This window comes from Pseudopodoces humilis, chromosome 10 (genome assembly GCF_049639895.1).
Source record: "Pseudopodoces humilis isolate 2021_Gansu_Grassland_sample_001 chromosome 10, ASM4963989v1, whole genome shotgun sequence".
Taxonomy (NCBI): domain Eukaryota; kingdom Metazoa; phylum Chordata; class Aves; order Passeriformes; family Paridae; genus Pseudopodoces; species Pseudopodoces humilis.
In genome coordinates this window covers 30,720,670-30,738,604 of record NC_142209.1, presented here as the reverse complement: position 1 = coordinate 30,738,604, position 17,935 = coordinate 30,720,670, and the positions used below count along the sequence as shown (strand labels likewise).

The 17,935-nt window shown below is 53.2% G+C and overlaps 1 protein-coding gene across 1 annotated transcript; it reads right to left on the bottom strand.

Moving 5' to 3' along the window:
- Positions 1 to 1,567: 1,567 nt before the first annotated feature.
- Positions 1,568 to 14,902, bottom strand: IL23R (interleukin 23 receptor). The gene is made up of 15 exons (XM_014250596.2): positions 14,751 to 14,902; positions 13,723 to 13,799; positions 12,642 to 12,929; positions 12,431 to 12,554; positions 11,439 to 11,608; positions 10,551 to 10,696; positions 9,935 to 10,094; positions 9,676 to 9,755; positions 9,303 to 9,510; positions 7,509 to 7,706; positions 6,280 to 6,354; positions 4,815 to 4,865; positions 4,376 to 4,469; positions 3,007 to 3,097; positions 1,568 to 2,398 (listed from the first exon to the last, which is right to left on the bottom strand). Exons 1-15 carry the CDS (start codon positions 14,897 to 14,899, stop codon positions 1,802 to 1,804), a joined length of 2,508 nt encoding a protein of 835 aa, XP_014106071.2. The 5' UTR covers positions 14,900 to 14,902; the 3' UTR covers positions 1,568 to 1,801.
- Positions 14,903 to 17,935: the final 3,033 nt, after the last annotated feature.

Below are 17,935 nucleotides of genomic sequence, written 5' to 3'. Positions count from 1 at the left end.
GGAAGAGCAGGAGCTCTGCTCCTGGGGCTGCAAATCCAGCCAGCAGCTCCCTGAAAAGCAGCAGCAGCTCTGTTTCCAGGCAAGAGGAGCATTTCCCCCCTCGAGGTTTGGCAGCACAAGCCTCAGGATGTGGACATTGAGAAAAAATAAAAACCTTCCCCACCTCACACTGCTGAAAGCTGCTCTTGTACAATTTCCTTCCTGCACGGGCAGCACTCACTAATTTTAGGCTCCCTGCTGTGCCACACTCACATTTCTGCATTTTTTTTGCTGATCTGAAGAAGAATCCTCACCCTCCTTGCCAGGTCACTGCTCCTCTGGAAGCAGGGACAGATTCCTGGGGGTGTAAAGGAACAGCCACAGCACCCACCAGGGTGCTTTGGAACTACTGAGAGGAAAAACAACAAAATTAATCCATTTGTGCCACAGCTGGTGGAGAAATGCTCACAGTGCTTAGGAAAAATTGGGGAAATTTAGGAGTTTTTTCTAAGTTTAGGAATTAAACTTAGGAATTTTTAGGAATTCCTAAAACTGAAGAATATTTTCTAAGTCCCAGAACACCTGGAAACGGTTTCAGGGCTGCTGGGGGAAGGAGGCTGCTGTGTTTCACCTTCTGGGTGTCCAAATTCATGTTCTTGTGCCTGGTAAATCCCATCTTTCTCCCCACAGCATGATGAAGAGCTGTGGGATGAGAAATCCCTCACCCAAAGGGAAGGATTCAGCCAGTGAGCGATTCAGAGGGATTTTAAATCAGCCTGGCAGGTTTTTTTTTGGGGGAATGGGAGGAAAATGAAGGACAGAAAAGGTTCCATGTTCACCCGTGTGAGACAGAAATCGGTACAGAAATCCTCCTTGGTGCTGTGTCTGCTCCTCAGGAGCAATCCCAAAATATTTTCCACATCTCTGCCAGGATATCTGAGGGAATTTTTTATCTGTTTTAACTGCAATTAGCTCCAGGAATGAAGTGCTCTTAACATTTGGGAATGAAATGGTTCAAATCTTTGGAAATGAAATATTCCAAACCTTTGGGAATGAAATGGTTCAAATCTTTGGGAATTAAGTGCTCCAAATCTTCAGGAATGAAATGCTCCAAACTTTTGGAATTGAAATGCTCAAAAAATTTGGGAATGAAATGGTTCAAATCTTCAGGAATGAAATACTCCAAACTTTTGGGAATGAAATGCTCCAAACCTTTAGGAATAAAATACTCCAAATCTTTGGAATTTAAATGCTCCAAACCTTTGGGAATGAAATGGTTCAAATCTTTGGGAATGAAATACTCCAAACCTTTGGGATTGAAATGCTCCAAAGTTTGGGAATGAAATGTTCCAAACTTTTAGGAATGAAATGTTCCAAACCTTTGGGATTGAAATGCTCCAAATCTTTAGGAATAAAATACTTCAAATCTTTGGGAATTAAATGCTCCAAACCTTTGGGAATTAAATGCTCCAAACCTTTGGGATTGAAATGCTCCAAACCTTTGGGAATGAAATGCCCCAAACCTTTGGGAATGAAATGTTCCAAATCTTTGGGACTGAAATGCTCCAAAGCTTTGAGGAGAGGACGATGTTGGGCAGTAACTGAAGATATTGCACCCTGCAGGAATCTCCTGCTCAGCATTCCAGGAATCCAAGCTTGGTGGGTTCTTTGCTTCTGCCAAGTTGAGGTGAGGTTAAGTTTGGGATTTGCTGGCCCAAGATCCCCAGGCAGCCCCAAGAACCTGCAGCGGGGTAAGAGGGCAGAATTCCAACCCGGAGCTTTGCTCTGCTTCTTCCACTGGCAATCCCGGTGCTCCAGGGCTTTATCCCAGTTCCAGCCTCTCTCCGAGCAGCCCTCCCACGCTCTGTGGGAAGCAGGGATTTCCATCCACAGGCTCCCTGTTGACAGCTCTGAGGCAGGACAGCAGCTCCTCGGGGACCAGCATCTGCTCCGGGACATCGCTGGGCGGCCTCTGCTCCCAGCGCTTCTCCGGGAAGGATCCGCGTCCCGCCGGCTCTGGGAACTCCTGGCTGCTGTTCAGGACCAGGTGGATCTTCTCCAGCAGGCACACCTGGGCTGGTCCCCCCTGCTGCTGCCACAGCTGGGGGACAGGGTTGCTGTAGTCCTGGGAGAAGATTCCCATCTCCGCTGGCGGAGCGGCCGCGGGCTGCGGGTGAATCCCGGCCGCGACGTATCCCGGCGTGGTTCCGATGGAGAGCTGGGGTTTGTAGGCTCCGAGCTGCTCTGGGCTTGGGCTGCTGGGGGTCACCACCACGCTCCTGGGCAGCTCCCGTGGCTCCTCCGTGTCCAGGTTCTCGCTCCGCTCCTGCGCCGGCACCTCCTGGAGCTCCGTGACCGCGGGGTCACCGCAGGCCGGGAACGGCTCCCGGGGGCTCTCGCTGGGGAAATCGCCCTGGTCCTGGGGAAAGATGATGGGTGTGGCAACAAACTGGCAAATTCTGTTCTAGGAGAGCTGGAATTAGGGCTCGGAGCAAACCTGGCCCAGGGGATGGAGTGGGATGAGCTCCAAGGTCCCTCCCAGCCCGGAGCCGTGGCCACACGGGGAATGTGGAATTAAGGTTTAAAGACCTCAGCTAATCCAGGCTCCCACACACCTTGCAAATGCCTGGGAAATGATTCCTGAGCTGTTCCCAGCACCTTGAACCTCCTCCCACCCGCGCTCCTCACAGCTCCCAGCGAGCTGCCCTCTCCCAGGGAACAGGGAATTGCCAGAGGAAACGGCCTCAGGTCGTGCCAGGGGAGGTTTAAGCTGGATTTTGGGGAAAATTTCTCTGTGGAAAGGGCTGGGCAGCGCTGGCACAGGGCTGGAGTCCCCATCCCTGCAGGGATTTAAAATCCCCGTGCATGTGGCACTTGGGGACATGGGCAGTGGTGGCCTTGGCACTGCTGGGAATGGTTGGACTCAACGATCTCCGAGGGATTTTCCAGCCTGGATTATTCCGTGATTGTGTGAATCCAAGCTTTAACCTGAGGGGAAGCAAAGCCAGGAGAAAACTCTGCCCTCACCTGGAGTGACTTCACCACTTTGCTGTTCTCCATGCGGGGAAAGTCTTCAAAGAGCCACTTGGGCAAGAGGGACACAAGGGTGGCCTTAGTCCTTCACCAGCAGGAAAAAAACAAACCCCAAATTTAAATCAGATTTATTACTCAGATATTCCTCCTGCAGGATAAAACTGGGCAGGAAGAACAAAAACAAACCCCAAAATTTAAATTCAATTTATTGCTCAGATATTCCTCCTGCAGGATAAAAGTGCCTGGAAGGACACATGAAGAACACCCAGCCTTTGAGAGGGGCTTGGAAACTCAGGGTTCCCCTTTCTTCAATCTCACCAATTTAATTTTCATTTTATATGAAATATAATTATATATATATTATACATATATATTATACATATATAATATAAATATATAATATAAATATATAATATAATATAATATAATATAATATAATATAATATAATATAATATAATATAATATAATAATATATATTTTATGATTATATATTATATATATTGTATAGATAAAATATATAATAAATTATATTTCAATATATAATATTTTATTATATTATGTATTTAATAAAATTATTAATATAATATAATATAATATAATATAATATAATATAATATAATATAATATATATTTTATGATTATATTTTATATATATTGTATAGATAAAATTTATAATAAATAATATTTCAATATGTAATATTTTATTATATTATGTATTTAATAAAATTATTAATATAATATAATATAATATAATATAATATAATATAATATAATATGTATTATATATAATAATATATAATATAATATAATATAATATATATTATATATAACAATATATACTAACGTAATATAATACTATAATAATATATAATAATATATTACTATATTATATTATATTATATGTAATATAATATTTTATATAAAATATTATATAATATATTAATATATAATTATAATAATATCATATATAATATATAATATATAATATATAATATATAATATATAATATATAATATATAATATAATATATAATATATATAATATATAATTTAATACTTATAATATATAATACAATATATATAATAAAATTATACTAATTTTATTTGACTCTTGTGGTTGCTCTCTGCTTTACTGTAGAGCACCAAAAGGTCCTTTCATACAACAACCTGAAAAATGTGTGACATTGACCCCAGGCTGAGGTGAAAAGGACCCTGTAGTTGATTTTAAAACATCCCAGATGAAATTTTATATTTCTTCTACATCAAAAAAAATAAAAAAAAATAAAAAAAAAAGATGAATTGGAAATAATAATTAGTGAATAATAAGAAATAAAGAAGAAAGACATGGGGGAGAAAGGAATACCTTTTCCTGACTGATTTTTTGAACATCACAATTGCGAAAAGAACCGACAATCCCAGCACGCTGAGGCTCAGTCCCAGGAAAACCCTGATATCATCTGCGAGGAAGGGGGTGAGAGGGAGGAGGTCACTCCTGGGGCTCAGGGATTCACTCTCTCACGGGTTAATTTGATATTTTCCTGGTGCTGGAGGTTATATTCGAACCTCACTAGAAAGTAAAACTCCAAGTTTTTGCTCTGTGGGTGCTGCTCATCCACGAGAGCACCGCGGCCTTTCCTGCACGAGCGTCCCCACGGAGTGAAAAGGTCTTTTTCTTTGGGGTTCTGACCTCCCCAAAGTATTTGGGAGCTCTCAATTCCCACTTCCAGGAGCTGCTGGGGTTAAACCTCCCACCTGAGGCCAGGAGCAAGCCGGGCTTAGCAAGGCGGAGCTGCCCTCCTTACCCTGGGACATCTCGCCGTGAGCGCTGCCCAGGAGCGGCTCCTCCGCAGGGACTGCAACAGAGAGAGGGGAAAATGTCTGTGCTTCATTCACAGGGCTGTGGCTGACACAAAACCTGCCCTGGCTTCATCTTTTTAGGAAAATAAATAATAATAAATTAATAATGGCATGATGAGGAAAATAAAGCTCCCCAAAGCTGGAATGACTCCAGCTCTGCCTGGGCTCTCCACAACGTCCCGTTTCCCAGAGATCCAATTAAACAAAGTGTTGATCAACATCTGTCGCAGTCTACAGAACATCTTCCCTGCACCTCCCTCCCCTCAGCACCCAAAACAAGGATCCAGTCCCTCTGGGGAGCTCCATCGTTTTTCCTCAGCACTCCCAGGCTGTGTAACAGGTTTTCCAGAGAAGTTGTGGATCCCTGGAGTGTTCCAGGCCAGGCTGGATGGGTTTGGAGCAGCCTGGGCCAGGGGAGGTGTCCCTGCCATGGCAGGGGTGGCTCTGGGTGGGATTTCATGTCCTTCCCATCCCAAACCATTTGGGATTCTGTGATTTCCCCCAGTGCCTGAACCCCACGGGAATGAATTCCCCCATTATTTCCATGCAGAGAGGGAAGATCTGCAGCTGAGGACCCTGCCAAGGTCTTCTTCTTTCTGCTAAAATCAGCGGCCAGCTCGGATCCTGGCCAGGTTCAGCAATTCCCTCGGGATCCCTCATCCTTGACAAACTTTTGGTGCCACAGGGAAGGGTCCTGGCCTGAGGGCAGCGCCTGCTTCCATCCCTTGGGAAGAACTTCCAGCTCCCAGAGCTGCCAGGCAGAGCCACGGAGCCCTTTGGGCACAGGAGGAATCCCTGGGCAGCTGCAGAGGATCCATCTCGGAGGGCACCGGGGTTGGGGACACCCTCAGCTGTCACCTGCGGGTGCCTCTGGTCCTGCCAGCCCTCAATGGTCCTGCCCAGCCTCTCCTGGCCCTTCCACCCCCTGCCCAAGGGTTCTGGTTAAACCTCTGGGCTGGGCTGGAGGAGCTCAGACCCTGCTCTGATCTCCTGGGGACACCCAAAGCCACCCCCAGCCATGAGGATGATGATGATGTTCCTTCCCTCAAACCCTTCCCAGCGCTGATCCAGCTGAAGTTGTCCCTCCTGTGGCTCCCACTCCAGGCTGGCTCTGCCCAGCTGCTCCCTGGAAAAGCTCTTTGCTGGATTTTGCTTTATCCATAATATTTTCTCGGGAATTCTGCATTTGCAGCCTCACTTTTCTGCCAGGGAAAGAGACAACGGCCCCACTGGTGAAGGAAAATGCTCTTGGGTGTTTTAGGTGTGTGCAGGGGAGCAGAGCCCGGCTAGAGACGGCTTTTATACAAATCCATTGATTTTCCCCTCTATTTTCCTCTCCTGCTGGCTGGGGAGGGTTTATCCTGTTCCTAAAGCCGAGGAATCGCTGTGGAGGGATCGGATCCTGCTCACCTGGGCTGGAGCTGGCTTGGCTGATCCCGTCGGGATACACCGCGTACAGCCGCACGCGCAGGGGAGCTCCTGCCGCTGGCAAAAATCAGATTTACCCTCAAAATCAGCTTTTTTTATCTGCTCTGAAGCCCCTGGGCTTGCTCAGGGCCTTGGGATTGAGTGGCCAGAGGAGATGGATTTGCCTTTGTGGGTCTGGTGCTGTTCCCGTTCACCTTGACTTCATTTTCCTCCCCTCCTTTCCCTGTGATCCTCACCAGGGACCCAAATCCCATTTTCTGCCCTCAAATCTCCAATTTCTCCCCTCCTCCTCCTCCCCTCAGGGCTCTTCACAGCCCCAATCCCCAAAAACAAGCGGGCAGGGGCTCCAATTCAAATCCAACTGCCTTTATAATCTCTATTTTGGGGTTATAATCTCTATTTTGGGGTTATAATCTCTATTTTGGGCTTATAATTTATATTTTGGGGTTATAATCTCTATTTTGGGGTTATAATCTCTATTTTGGGGTTATAATCTCTATTTTGGGGTTATAATTTATATTTTGGGGTTATAATCTCTATTTTGGGGTTATAATCTCTATTTTGGGGTTATAATTTATATTTTGGGGTTATAATCTCTATTTTGGAGTTATAATTTATATTTTGGGGTTATAATCTCTATTTTGGGGTTATAATCTCTATTTTGGGGTTATAATCTCTCTTTTGGAGTTATAATTTATATTTTGGGGTTATAATGTATATTTTGGGGTTATCATTTATATTTTGGGGTTACAATCTATATTTGGAGTTATAATTTATTTTTCAGAGTTATAATCTATATTTTGGGTTTGTAATCTATATTTGGAGTTATAATCTATATTTTTTGATTTATCATCTATATTTTTGGATTTGTACTCTGTATTTTTGGATTTACACTCTATATTTTTGGATTTATAATCTATTTTGAATTTATACTTTATATTTTTGGATTTATGCTCTATATTTTTGAATTTATACTCTATATTTTTGGACTAATACTCTATATTTTTGGATTTATACTCTGTATTTTTGGATTTACACTCTATATTTTTGGATTTATAATCTATTTTGAATTTATACTTTATATTTTTGGATTTATGCTCTATATTTTTGGATTTATACTCTGTATTTTTGGATTTACACTCTATATTTTTGGATTTACACCATCCCGATGAGCCACACCGAGGGGTTCAGGGTTTCCTGGGATGTTTTACCTTGGATGTAGGTGTGTGTTTGGTGCTGTGGGATTTTTTCCCAGAGGAGCAGCTGGTTCTGGCCGTGCTGGGAGCTGGAATCCCACTCCAGCACAAACCAGAGCGGGGGGCTCCGGCTGTGCCGGGGGCGCTGCCACCGAACCAGGAACCTGCTCTGCTCCTCAGGCTTCACCTCCACGGCTCCTGGTGCTGGGAATTCTGTGGAGAAAGAGGGAAAGGGAATGTCAAAACTCATCCTTGGAGAATGGAGAGTCAGCCAAGCCCAGGAGAAATGTGGTTTTCCTTGGAAGGGTGAATAGGATATTACAGAATAGGGTGGGTTTATATATAAACAGACAAAAAAAAATAGATATTAATTTATCTTTATGTATTGATCTGTATTTCATGGAATTATTTAGGCTGGAAAAGACCCTAAAGATCAAGGGCACCTCTGACCCGTGGTCACATCCGTGTGGCCTTTGAGTCCCTCCAGGGATGGGGATTCCACCCCTGCCCTTGGCAGCTGTGCCAGGGCTGGAAAAGTTTTCCATGAGGGAATTTTCCCAAATATCCAACCCAAACCTCCCCTGGCCCAGCCTGAGGCCGTTCCCTCTCCTCCTGTCCCTGTTCCTGGGAGCAGATCCCAAATCCCCCCGGCTGTCCCCTCCTGCCAGGGACTTGTGCAGAGCCAGAAATTCCCCCTGAGCCTCCTTTGCTCCAGGCTGAGCTTTCCCAGCTCCCTCAGGGATTCTCCAGCCCCTTCCCAGCTCCCTCAGGGATTCTCCAGCCCCTTCCCAGCTCCCTCAGGGATTCTCCAGCCCCTTTCCCAGCTCCATTCCCTGCCCTGGACTCGCTCCAGCCCCTCCTGGGCTGGCACTGCCCGTGTGCCCTTGGCCCTCCTGGCCAGCTGTGCTCATCCCCAGCCAGATGTGGAGTTCTGTGCTTGCAAATCCCAAACATCCTCGGCTCTGTCACGTCCCTGAAATGTTTCACCTGTCCCTTCTTACCAGAAACGTGCACGGTTCTGATAAACACCAGAGCTTAGAGAGTTTTTTCCACCTTATTTCTCTTCAGTTTCTTTTTAGTCATCTATTTGTCCTCAGCTCGAATGGGACTTTCCCCTCCCATTGCTCATTCAAAGACGTTTTTCAGACCTAGGAGAGCGTGGCTGTGGGGAAAACCACAGCCCGGGGCACAGGGAGCATGAGGTGGTCCTAAAATGATTTAGAAAAGATTTTTTTTTGGTGTTCTTTTCCAGTTTGGAGGGGCCCAGCTCACAGTGGGGGCTGGCAGAGGGAGCAGCTTTTGCACCCTTGGCTTTGCCAGCCAACAAACTGATTTTTAACTTTGCTGTTGCAGCCTTGGGAGGTGAAGGGCTGAGATTCCAGAGCCTGAAGGGGCTCCAGGAGAGCTGGAGAGAGGCTTGGGATAAGAGATGAAGGGACAGGACACAGGGAATGGCTCCCAGTGCCAGAGGGCAGGGCTGGATGGGATGTTGGGCAGGAATTGTTCCCTGGCAGGGTGGGCAGGCCCTGGGATGGAATTCCCAGAGCAGCTGGGGCTGTCCCTGGATCCCTGGCAGTGCCCAAGGCCAGGCTGGATGGGTTTGGAGCAGCCTGGGACAGTGGGAGGTGTCCTGGAACAGTGAAATGAGATGGGCTTTAAGGACTCTCTCAACCTAAAGCACTCCAGAATTCCTTAAACAGCTGTGGGGCATCTCCGGGGGACGCTGGATTTGTCTGGAGGATTTTGTGCTCCCTCGGTGGGAGCTCTGCCGGCAGCATTTCCCCGCTTCCCCGGGAGCTGCCATCCTACCTTCCCGAGCCTCACCCCGCTCCAGGGGGATGCTGGCAGGGCTGGAGCTCCCTTTGGAATTGCGGGCGGTGACAAGGAGGCTGCGGGCTCCCGGCGGCACCAGGACCGAGCACTCGGAGCCGGAGGTGAGGCACAGCAGCCGCGGCCCCTCGGGGCTCTGCGCGGACACGGCGAAGCTCAGGATCCTCCCCCGGGCATCTCGGGCAGGCTGCGGGACACGGACACGCGTGTGTGACACCGAGCCACCACCGGGACACCGAGCCCTCGGCTGGGCTCAGCCTGAAGGGGATGGAGAGGTTTTGCTGCCGTCCGGCTGCTCGGGGAGGAGCGGCAGAGCCGAAAATTGGCAGAGGCTGCCCCAAAAGCGCCTTACCTTGATCAAGACCGTCACCTCGTGGCTGCCGTTCGGCAGGGCCGGACCCAGGCGCCGCCACACAGCGGGAGCGGCGGGGACTGCGGAGGAGCGGACACCGTGACAGGCGGGGGGACACCGGGACACCACCGGGGGACACCGGGACAGCCCCGGGGGGACACCGGGACACCCCCAGGGGACACCGGGACAGCCCCGGGGGGACACCGGGACAGTCGGGGAGACACCGGGACAGTCGGGGAGACACCGGGGCTGAGCCCACCTGTCTCGGGGGTTCTGTAGAAGAAGGGGGGGCTCCAGGCGCTCCAGGGGCGGTGGGCGGTGCTGAGCCGGCACCGGACCTGGAACACGAACTCGGTGTCGCTCTGCAGCTCGTGATGCCAGCGGGGTCCCTCCGGTGTCACCGTGTCACACAGCTCCACCTGCGGGGGAAGGGGGGAGCTGGGGGAGCGGGTCCCCACCGCCCCCCTCGTGTGCCAGAGCCCCCACCGCCATTCCTCCCCCGCCGGGATTTTGGGGCTCCTGGGATCCGGGCTCCGCCCTGCTGGAACTCGGGGATGTTCCCAGAGGGCTCCGCTTGGAGCTGCCCCGCTGGAGTTGAGCGTCCCAGAGGATTTTGTGCCTTGTCCTTGCAGAGCAGAACGTTGGGGAACCTTTGGAATTCTGTCTTTTGGTTTAAAAAGCCGGGATAACCCTGCCCACGAGGCCATCTGCTCTCCTGGTCCCCAAAGCAGGATCTGCCTGGATCCCTGAGGTGCCCATTCCCCACCACCCCCCGGCATAGGGGGCACCTTGGAACGACCCCAGAATGTTCCCATTGCCCAGGGGGTCTCCAGCAGGAACGGGACACACATCTCTGGAACGTGTGGGGTTCTCACATGCCACGCTGGGGTGCCCGTGGCTCGGTGCCTCTCCTGGCACTGCACGTTCTGCAGCCGCGTCCGGCTCCTCCAGCGCGTGCTGGTGATGGCAGGGGACGTCTCCGAGGTGTCGGCACCGATGATCACGGGCAGAGCAGGAACCACTGCGGGGACACACGGGAAGGGGTGGGATGGGGACTGTCCTGGTGATCGGGGGTCCCCAAAGTCCCAGAGTGACACTGCAGGGCTGGGCAGTGTGGGCGGCCACGCACAGCCACAGCACACTGTGTGATCGTGGATGGATGATGGATGGATGGATGGATGGATGGATGGATGGATGATGGATGGATGGATGGAGGATGGATGGATGGATGATGGATGGATGGATGGATGATGGATGGATGGATGATGGATGGATGATGGATGATGGATGGATGGATGGATGATGGATGGATGGATGGAGGATGGATGGATGGATGATGGATGGATGGATGGATGGATGGAGGATGGATGGATGGATGATGGATGGATGGATGATGGATGGATGGATGATGGATGGATGGATGGATGATGGATGGATGGATGATGGATGGATGATGGATGATGGATGGATGGATGATGGATGGATGGATGGATGGATGATGGATGGATGGATGGATGGATGATGGATGGATGGATGGATGATGGATGGATGGATGATGGATGGATGGATGGATGATGGATGGATGGATGGATGATTTATGGATGATGGATGATGGATGGATAATGGATGATGGATGATGGATGGATGGATGATGGATGGATGATGGATGATGGATGGATGATGGATGGATAATGGATGATGGATGATGGATGGATGGATGGATGATTTATGGATGATGGATGATGGATGGATGATGGCCATACCGATCTCCTGCAGGCTGAGGTGCCGGGGGCTCGAGCGGGCAGTGCCCAGTGCGTTGCTGGCCTGCACCCACACTGAGTAGAGGCTCTCATTGTTCAGCTCTCTCAGCGGCACAGGTGAGTCTGCAGGGAAGATCTTTTCTTCCTCATCCTCCTCATCCTCTGCCACCACCCTGGAAGCAGATGCAGCCCTGTCAGTGCCCATCCCAGCTCCACACACCCGCTGGCACCGCCACCCTGGTCCTGAGGTGTCACCAGGCCATGGCCATCCCCAAACCCGGAGTTTGTCACCCCTAAACCAAACCCCTTCCCTTCCCTGCACTGCTGTTTGGATTTTCACAGTGGGAAGGGAACCCTGCATGGTTGGATCCCAAGCAAATTTAGGCAGGAGCTTTGTCCCTGAGCTTCCAAATGATGGGATGAAGGTCTTTAAATGGAGCCAGGGTAGCTGAGAGCCTGCCAGGCTGGTGTGGTGGGGACTGGGTGGCAGGGACTGTCCCAGGCCGGGGCTGTGGCATAAAGCCAGCTCCTCTGCTTCAGCTTCACGCTGGAATTTTGGTTTTGGGGTTTGGGCAGCGTTGGGCTCATCCTCTCTTTATCTCTCTTTTTATTTAGAGAGCTCCCAAGCCGCTGGGAGCTGCTGGAATGTGAGCGGGGTGACCACCCGAGCTCCTGCGGTGGAACATGTGGTTCTCGGGCAGGAGGTGACAAAACGTGAGCGGTAGGAAGTGGAACTGGGGCACGGCAGCTCTGCAGTCACCAGGGACTGTCACCAGGGGCTGAGACCCAGAAATGTCACCAGGGGCTGTGACCCAGAGCTGTGACCCAGGGCTGTAACCAGGGGCTGTCACCCCGGGCTGTAACCCAGAGATGTCACCAGGTCTGTGACCCAGAGCTGTCACCCAGGGCTGTGACCCAGAGCTGTCACCCAGGGCTGTGGCCCAGAGCTGTGACCCCCCGCGCCCCCTCCCCTCCGCGCTGCCCCGGGCTCTCACCTGCGCAGGTGGAGGCTGTGGCGGGTGGGCAGGAGCGTGTCCTGTCCCTGGTCCCAGCTGCACTCCAGGCTCCCCGAGCCCTCGGGTGTGGCGCAGCTCAGGTTGCCGGGGGGGTCCGGGGGGTCTGCGGGGCGAGGCTGGTGAGGGCGCGGCCGCACCGGGAGGAGCCGGAGCCGGTTCTCCGGGGGCTCGGGGGCTCGGGGGTACTCACAGCCCGCCCGCAGCTCCGTTCCGCACACCACCCCGCGCCACTGGCTGTCCCCACAGCGGGAGAGGCAGGTCACGGTGGCCAAAGGCATCCTGAAATCGCGCAGCCGGAGCCTCACGGTGCCGCCGGGCAGCGGGCTGCCCTCAGCGTGGCTGTAGTTGAGGAGGATGTCGAGCTGGACCGAAGGGCAGCTCAGGGAGGACTGGCAGCCGATGGAGATGTTGGAGCCCATCCGCACCACCGGCGCGGGCTCGATCCAGACGCGCCCCTTGCACTCGATGTTTGCGGCACCTGTGCCAAAGCGAGGGGGGCTCCGGGGGTGTCCCACGGCAGCAGGGGCTGCAGGGATCCCCAGGAAGCTGCAGGGATCCCCAGGGAGCTGCTTTGCTCCCCGGGATGCAGCAGCAGCAGCAGCAGTACGGCTGGATCCTGCAGCCGGGGGATTGCACCCTGCCCCGGTCAGGGATCACGAGTGATGCTGGGGAGAAATTGTTCCCCCTGAGGGCGGGGAGACCCTGGCACAGAGGAGCTGTGGCTGCCCCCGGGTCTCTGGAAGTTCCCAGAGCCAGGTTGGGTAGGATTTGGAGCAGCTCGGGACAGTGGAAGTTGTCCCTGTCCAGGGCTGGGCGAGCTCTGAGGTCCCCCCTGGGATGAGCCCCCCGCCTGCAGCAGCGCCCCGGCCCCTGTGACTCATCCCAGCAGATCAGAAACAGCCAGTTCCTCCAGTTTCACCCATTTTAGGTTTTGCTGTAACGTTTAAATGAGAGCAGGGAAATAACCTGAGCTCTCGAGAGCTCTGATCCCCAAGATTAGGGCGGCGGAGGCCCTGCCCTTCCCTATCAGATGAGGCTCCGCAGCAGCCCCGGCTCTCGGGCGCTATCGGGCTCCATCTGCCCTTCCTGGAAAGGGCAGAGCCCAGAGCTCGGCACAGGAGCTGCAGGAGCCTGGAAACATCCCCGCTCCAAGGAGAAGGAGCTGCAGGCCATGGCATTCCCCCTCCAAGCTCTGTCTTTGCCCCGTTCCCACCCCGAATGTCCTGCAGGAGCTCAGGGCTCAGCGTGGTGGCCCTGGTGTGGTCACTCACCTCGGCACAGGCAGCAGAGCAGGACGGGCAGCACCAAAGCCTCGCCGGACCCCGCCATGGCCCACGCTCGGCATAGCCTGAGGGATGGAAAAGGATGGAGCAAATCCCCCTGGAAAAGCAGCTCCAGCACGGGCAGGGCGGGTTTGTGGCAGGGAAAGGTGAGCAGCCCTGCTCTGGAGAGGATGGAGCTCGGAGCCATCCCGAGGGGCGGCTCCAGGGATGGGAGAGATCTGGAATGAGCCCACCTGAGGGTCAGGAACATCTGGGAAATGTGGAAAAGTTGGGGGAGCAGCTCAGCCTGGAGAGGAGTGGGCTCGAGGAGGGCAGATCCTCGGGAATGGATATCTGGTGGGGGAGTAAAGGTGAGGGAGCCAAACTCCTCCCGGCATGGCCCAGGACAGGAAATCAGGAAATCAGGAAATTCCAGCTAAACATAAGAAAAAGCTCTTTAAAGGTAGCCAGAGTGGGGCTGTTGTCCTGCAGTCTCCATCCCTGGGGATGCTCAGGTGTGGTTTATGGGATAGAAACTCCCTTTTCCCCTAATATCTTTCCCACAGGTCCTGCCCAGGCTGAGCCGCGGCTCTTCCCAGCAGTGAAGTCCTTGAGACAGCCCCAAAATCCCCCCTGTCCCCGAGGAGTCACCCTTGTGCCCGCATCCACAGCTGCTTAAATTCCCCCCCTCTCCCTTCACCTCTCTCCACAGCCCCTTTGGAAGAATTCCCACAGTCCAGGGAAGAAAGCCCAGCCCCGTGGGACTCGGAATGTGGGGCTGGAAGGGCTCAGACTGGGGAGGGGAAATGCAGCTCCTGGGGGGAAATCGCTCTTTTCTGAGCAAAGGATTCTCCTGGAAGCATCCAGCGAGGCACCCCCAGCCCCCCGGAGATGGGGTGGCCCCAAGACCCCCACAGACCCCTCTGGGGGTGGGGGGTGGGCACAGGGAAGGAGCCCTGAACCCCTCCATTCACCTGCCCAGGGCTGAGCACCCAGGCAAGCCCCACTCTCCATCATTCCCCTTCTCCATGCAATACCTGCTGTCAGGAATGGCGAGTTTCCTCTCAGGGAGCTCAGAGTCCACAGTAAAAGCTTCAAAATGCTCTTTTTCAACCCAGCAGCAGCGAGTGCTTGGGTATTTCTCGTGCAGGGTGAGGTGACCTGGTTTGGTTTTAGGGCTGATCATCATGAGTGAGTCAAATTTCAAGTGCCTCCCTATTACCTGACCTACAAAGAGAAGCTGTCGGTTCCCAAGTGCCCTGGAACCTTCTGCAAGTCAGAGCAAATGAAAAAATGCAATTGGGGTCCTCTGAGAAGAGCTGGAAACTCTAAATCTGCCCAGCTCTCCGAGGGATCGCAGGCTCTGCCTCCTCTGGGAATCACATTCTTGCTTTTATTCCAATTTAGAGGAGTTTGCCAAGCCCCAAGCAGAAGGAACGAGGCAATTTGGAGATGCTGGGCTTTGATCTCATCTCTGGTAAAGCCTCCTCGTGCATTAAAGAAATGGGAATTCAATAAAGAGGGGAGAAGCTGCTCCCCCGAATCACACGGAATCTTCACCGTGGCTGCACCAGGAGCAGATAAATGCAGGAGCAGCGGGTGAGGAGCAGGAGCTGGGATATTCTGCGGTTCCAGCAGGAGCTGGGAGCTGGGGGAAGCAGGGAATCCTTACCTTGGCAATCCTCAGGACCTGTGGCACCCGAGCTGCAGCAGCACTGGCTGACCCGCACAGAGCAGCAGAGTTTCCCTCCCGGTGTGAGTCAGTCCATGGGAAAACCCAGATCCCTTCCAGCAGCAGCCTCGGGACGTCTCAAAATCCTGGCAGGACCTGGAGACACTCCGGGAGAGCCGAGCCCATCCCCAGGGGATTGTTACAATCCCGGGAGCTGGCAGGGTGAGAACGTTTTCCTGGCGATCCCAGAGGAATGAAAAGTCCTGGAGGAATGGGGGTGTTTGAGTGTCACCCCTCTGAGCTCATCCAAGGATGTTACAGCATTCCCGAGGTTGGGAGACCCAGGGATGCTCCAGGGATGCTCCAGCCCCCTTCTGCTGCTCCCAAAGGCCGGCTCTGCAGAGCCCGGGGCTTCCTTTTTCGTGTCGCTTGAAGAGTTAAACCTCAAAAACAGTGTTAACCTCATTAGACACTGCAACCACAGGAAACCCCGCACTGCTCCCGCCTCTGCCTCGCGGGAGGAAATGTAGGGGACCAGAATTTACCTCCCTGCACCCCGGGGAAAGCTGAGCCTCCCTCTGCCAGCAAACCCGGGCTGCTCCGGGTTTTGACGGGGAATTTTTGTGGAAGTGAGAGCAGGAGCCGGCCGGCACCACTGGGGGAAGTGGTTCCAGTGTACAGTGTGCCTGTAGGGGTGTAGGAACGGCTGGGTTTGTGTGGGTTCACACACCCCGAGCAGGACTGGGGGGGTTTCCGTGGGAATTTCACCTTTGGGATGTCCTGGCAGTGTTTAATGCCCGGGGCACACGGCTGGGGCTGCGCCTGGAGCCAGCTCATCTCATCCGGGGCTGGGCTGGCACCCGGCACATCTGGAGCCAGGGCGGCACATCTGGAGCCAGGGCGGCACATCTGGAGCCAGGGCGGCACATCTGGAGCTGGCACAGGGCGCTGGAAGGCGGAGCTTTCCCAGGACAGGTGTGAGAGCCCCCCGGAGCTGCCGCTCCCCGCATTCCCCTGCAGGCTCCCGATGTCCTTTGGCTGCCGTGTCCGCTCCTCCTCCCGGGCAGCGGGGGAGCAGAGCCAGGGCTCTTCCCCATGGATTTCTCTTTCCCATGCTCGGGAATGTCGCCTTCTTCTGAGGCAGCTGCACTGCCCCGACTTTCCAACCCCATCGTGTTGGAAACCACGAGGCTCCCCGTGTTTTTTTCAGATATTCCCTAGAGCCTGCTGGAAACCGAGGGCAGGGTTGGTTTTAGGGAGAAATTCCTCCCCGGAGGGTGGGCAGGCCCTGGAACAGGTTCCTGTGGCTGCCCCCAGACCCCTGAAGTGTCCGAGGCCAGGCTGGACAGGGTTTGGAGCAGCCTGGGATGGTGGGAGGTGGAACAAGGTGAGATTTGTGCTCCCTTCCAGCCCAAACCATTCCAGGATTCTGTGATCCTACAGGCAGAGGTGGAAACGCCTCTCCAGCACTTTGGTGTCCTGCAGAGTCCCTCCCGAGGCTGGCACCGGGTGGGTCCCTGCCCTGCCCCGGCCTGAGAGATCGGCACAGAGCCGGCTCTGCTGCCAAGGGACAAGCTCTTGTGTCACCCCAGAGCTGTGCCCGGCACGGGGGACACTGGGGACACACTGGGGACACACTGGGGACATGAGGGACACTGGGGACACACTGGGACACATTGGGACACACTGGGGACACACAGGGGATACACACATGGCACAGGCACAGGCTCGTCCCCTTCTCGCCCCGCTGGCACCGAGGTGACATCCAGATATTCCATCCCAAAATCCGTGGGAGTGGGGGGACACTTCCCTGGCCACCCGTGAGGCTTCCCAGGGGACAGGGACACTCCAGAGGGACCGGGAACCTCTGCTCGCGTCAGTCCCGCTGGCACCGCGCTCCAGGCAGGATCGGGTTCCCGGAGGAGTAAATATTCCCAAATCCAAGCTCCAGGGCTCGGGGCAGGAACAAGGAAGGTGATGCCAATGTCAGAGAAGGTTTGAGTGTGATTTTTGGCCGGGGTAAAAGGACACCCGAGATATGAGAAGGTTGCTCCCGGACTTTAAAAGTCAGTTTGTCCTTCCTGTGAGCCGTGCCAGGAACAGCCCCTGCTCCTTCCCTGCGAGCACGGACACGGATCAGCCGGGAAAAGGAAACTTTGGGCAGAGTTTGGTTTTCCCTGCGTGCCGGGACAAGCAGCAGCTCCTGCCCACGATGCCACATTTCCCTCTGGAGGCTGCGGGCCCTGGCTGTGCCCAGACAGGTCCTGGCAGCGAGAAAATCGGGAATAAAGCTCCCCAAAAGGGGCTGTAAACACAGCCACGGCCACGGGCGGTGAATGTCCTTCCCTCCTCACTTTGGGAGTGATCCCCAAACCGAGCCTGGAAGGGTTTAAAAGCCGTGGGGAGGGACATGGGGTAGGGGTGGCTTTGGCAGCGCTGCACTGGATGGGGTTTGGGGGTTTTCCAACCTAAAGGATCCAAGGTTTTATGGAATCGCTGCTATTTCCAGACCGATCCCTCACCCCCGATGTCCACTCTCCATTCCCCACC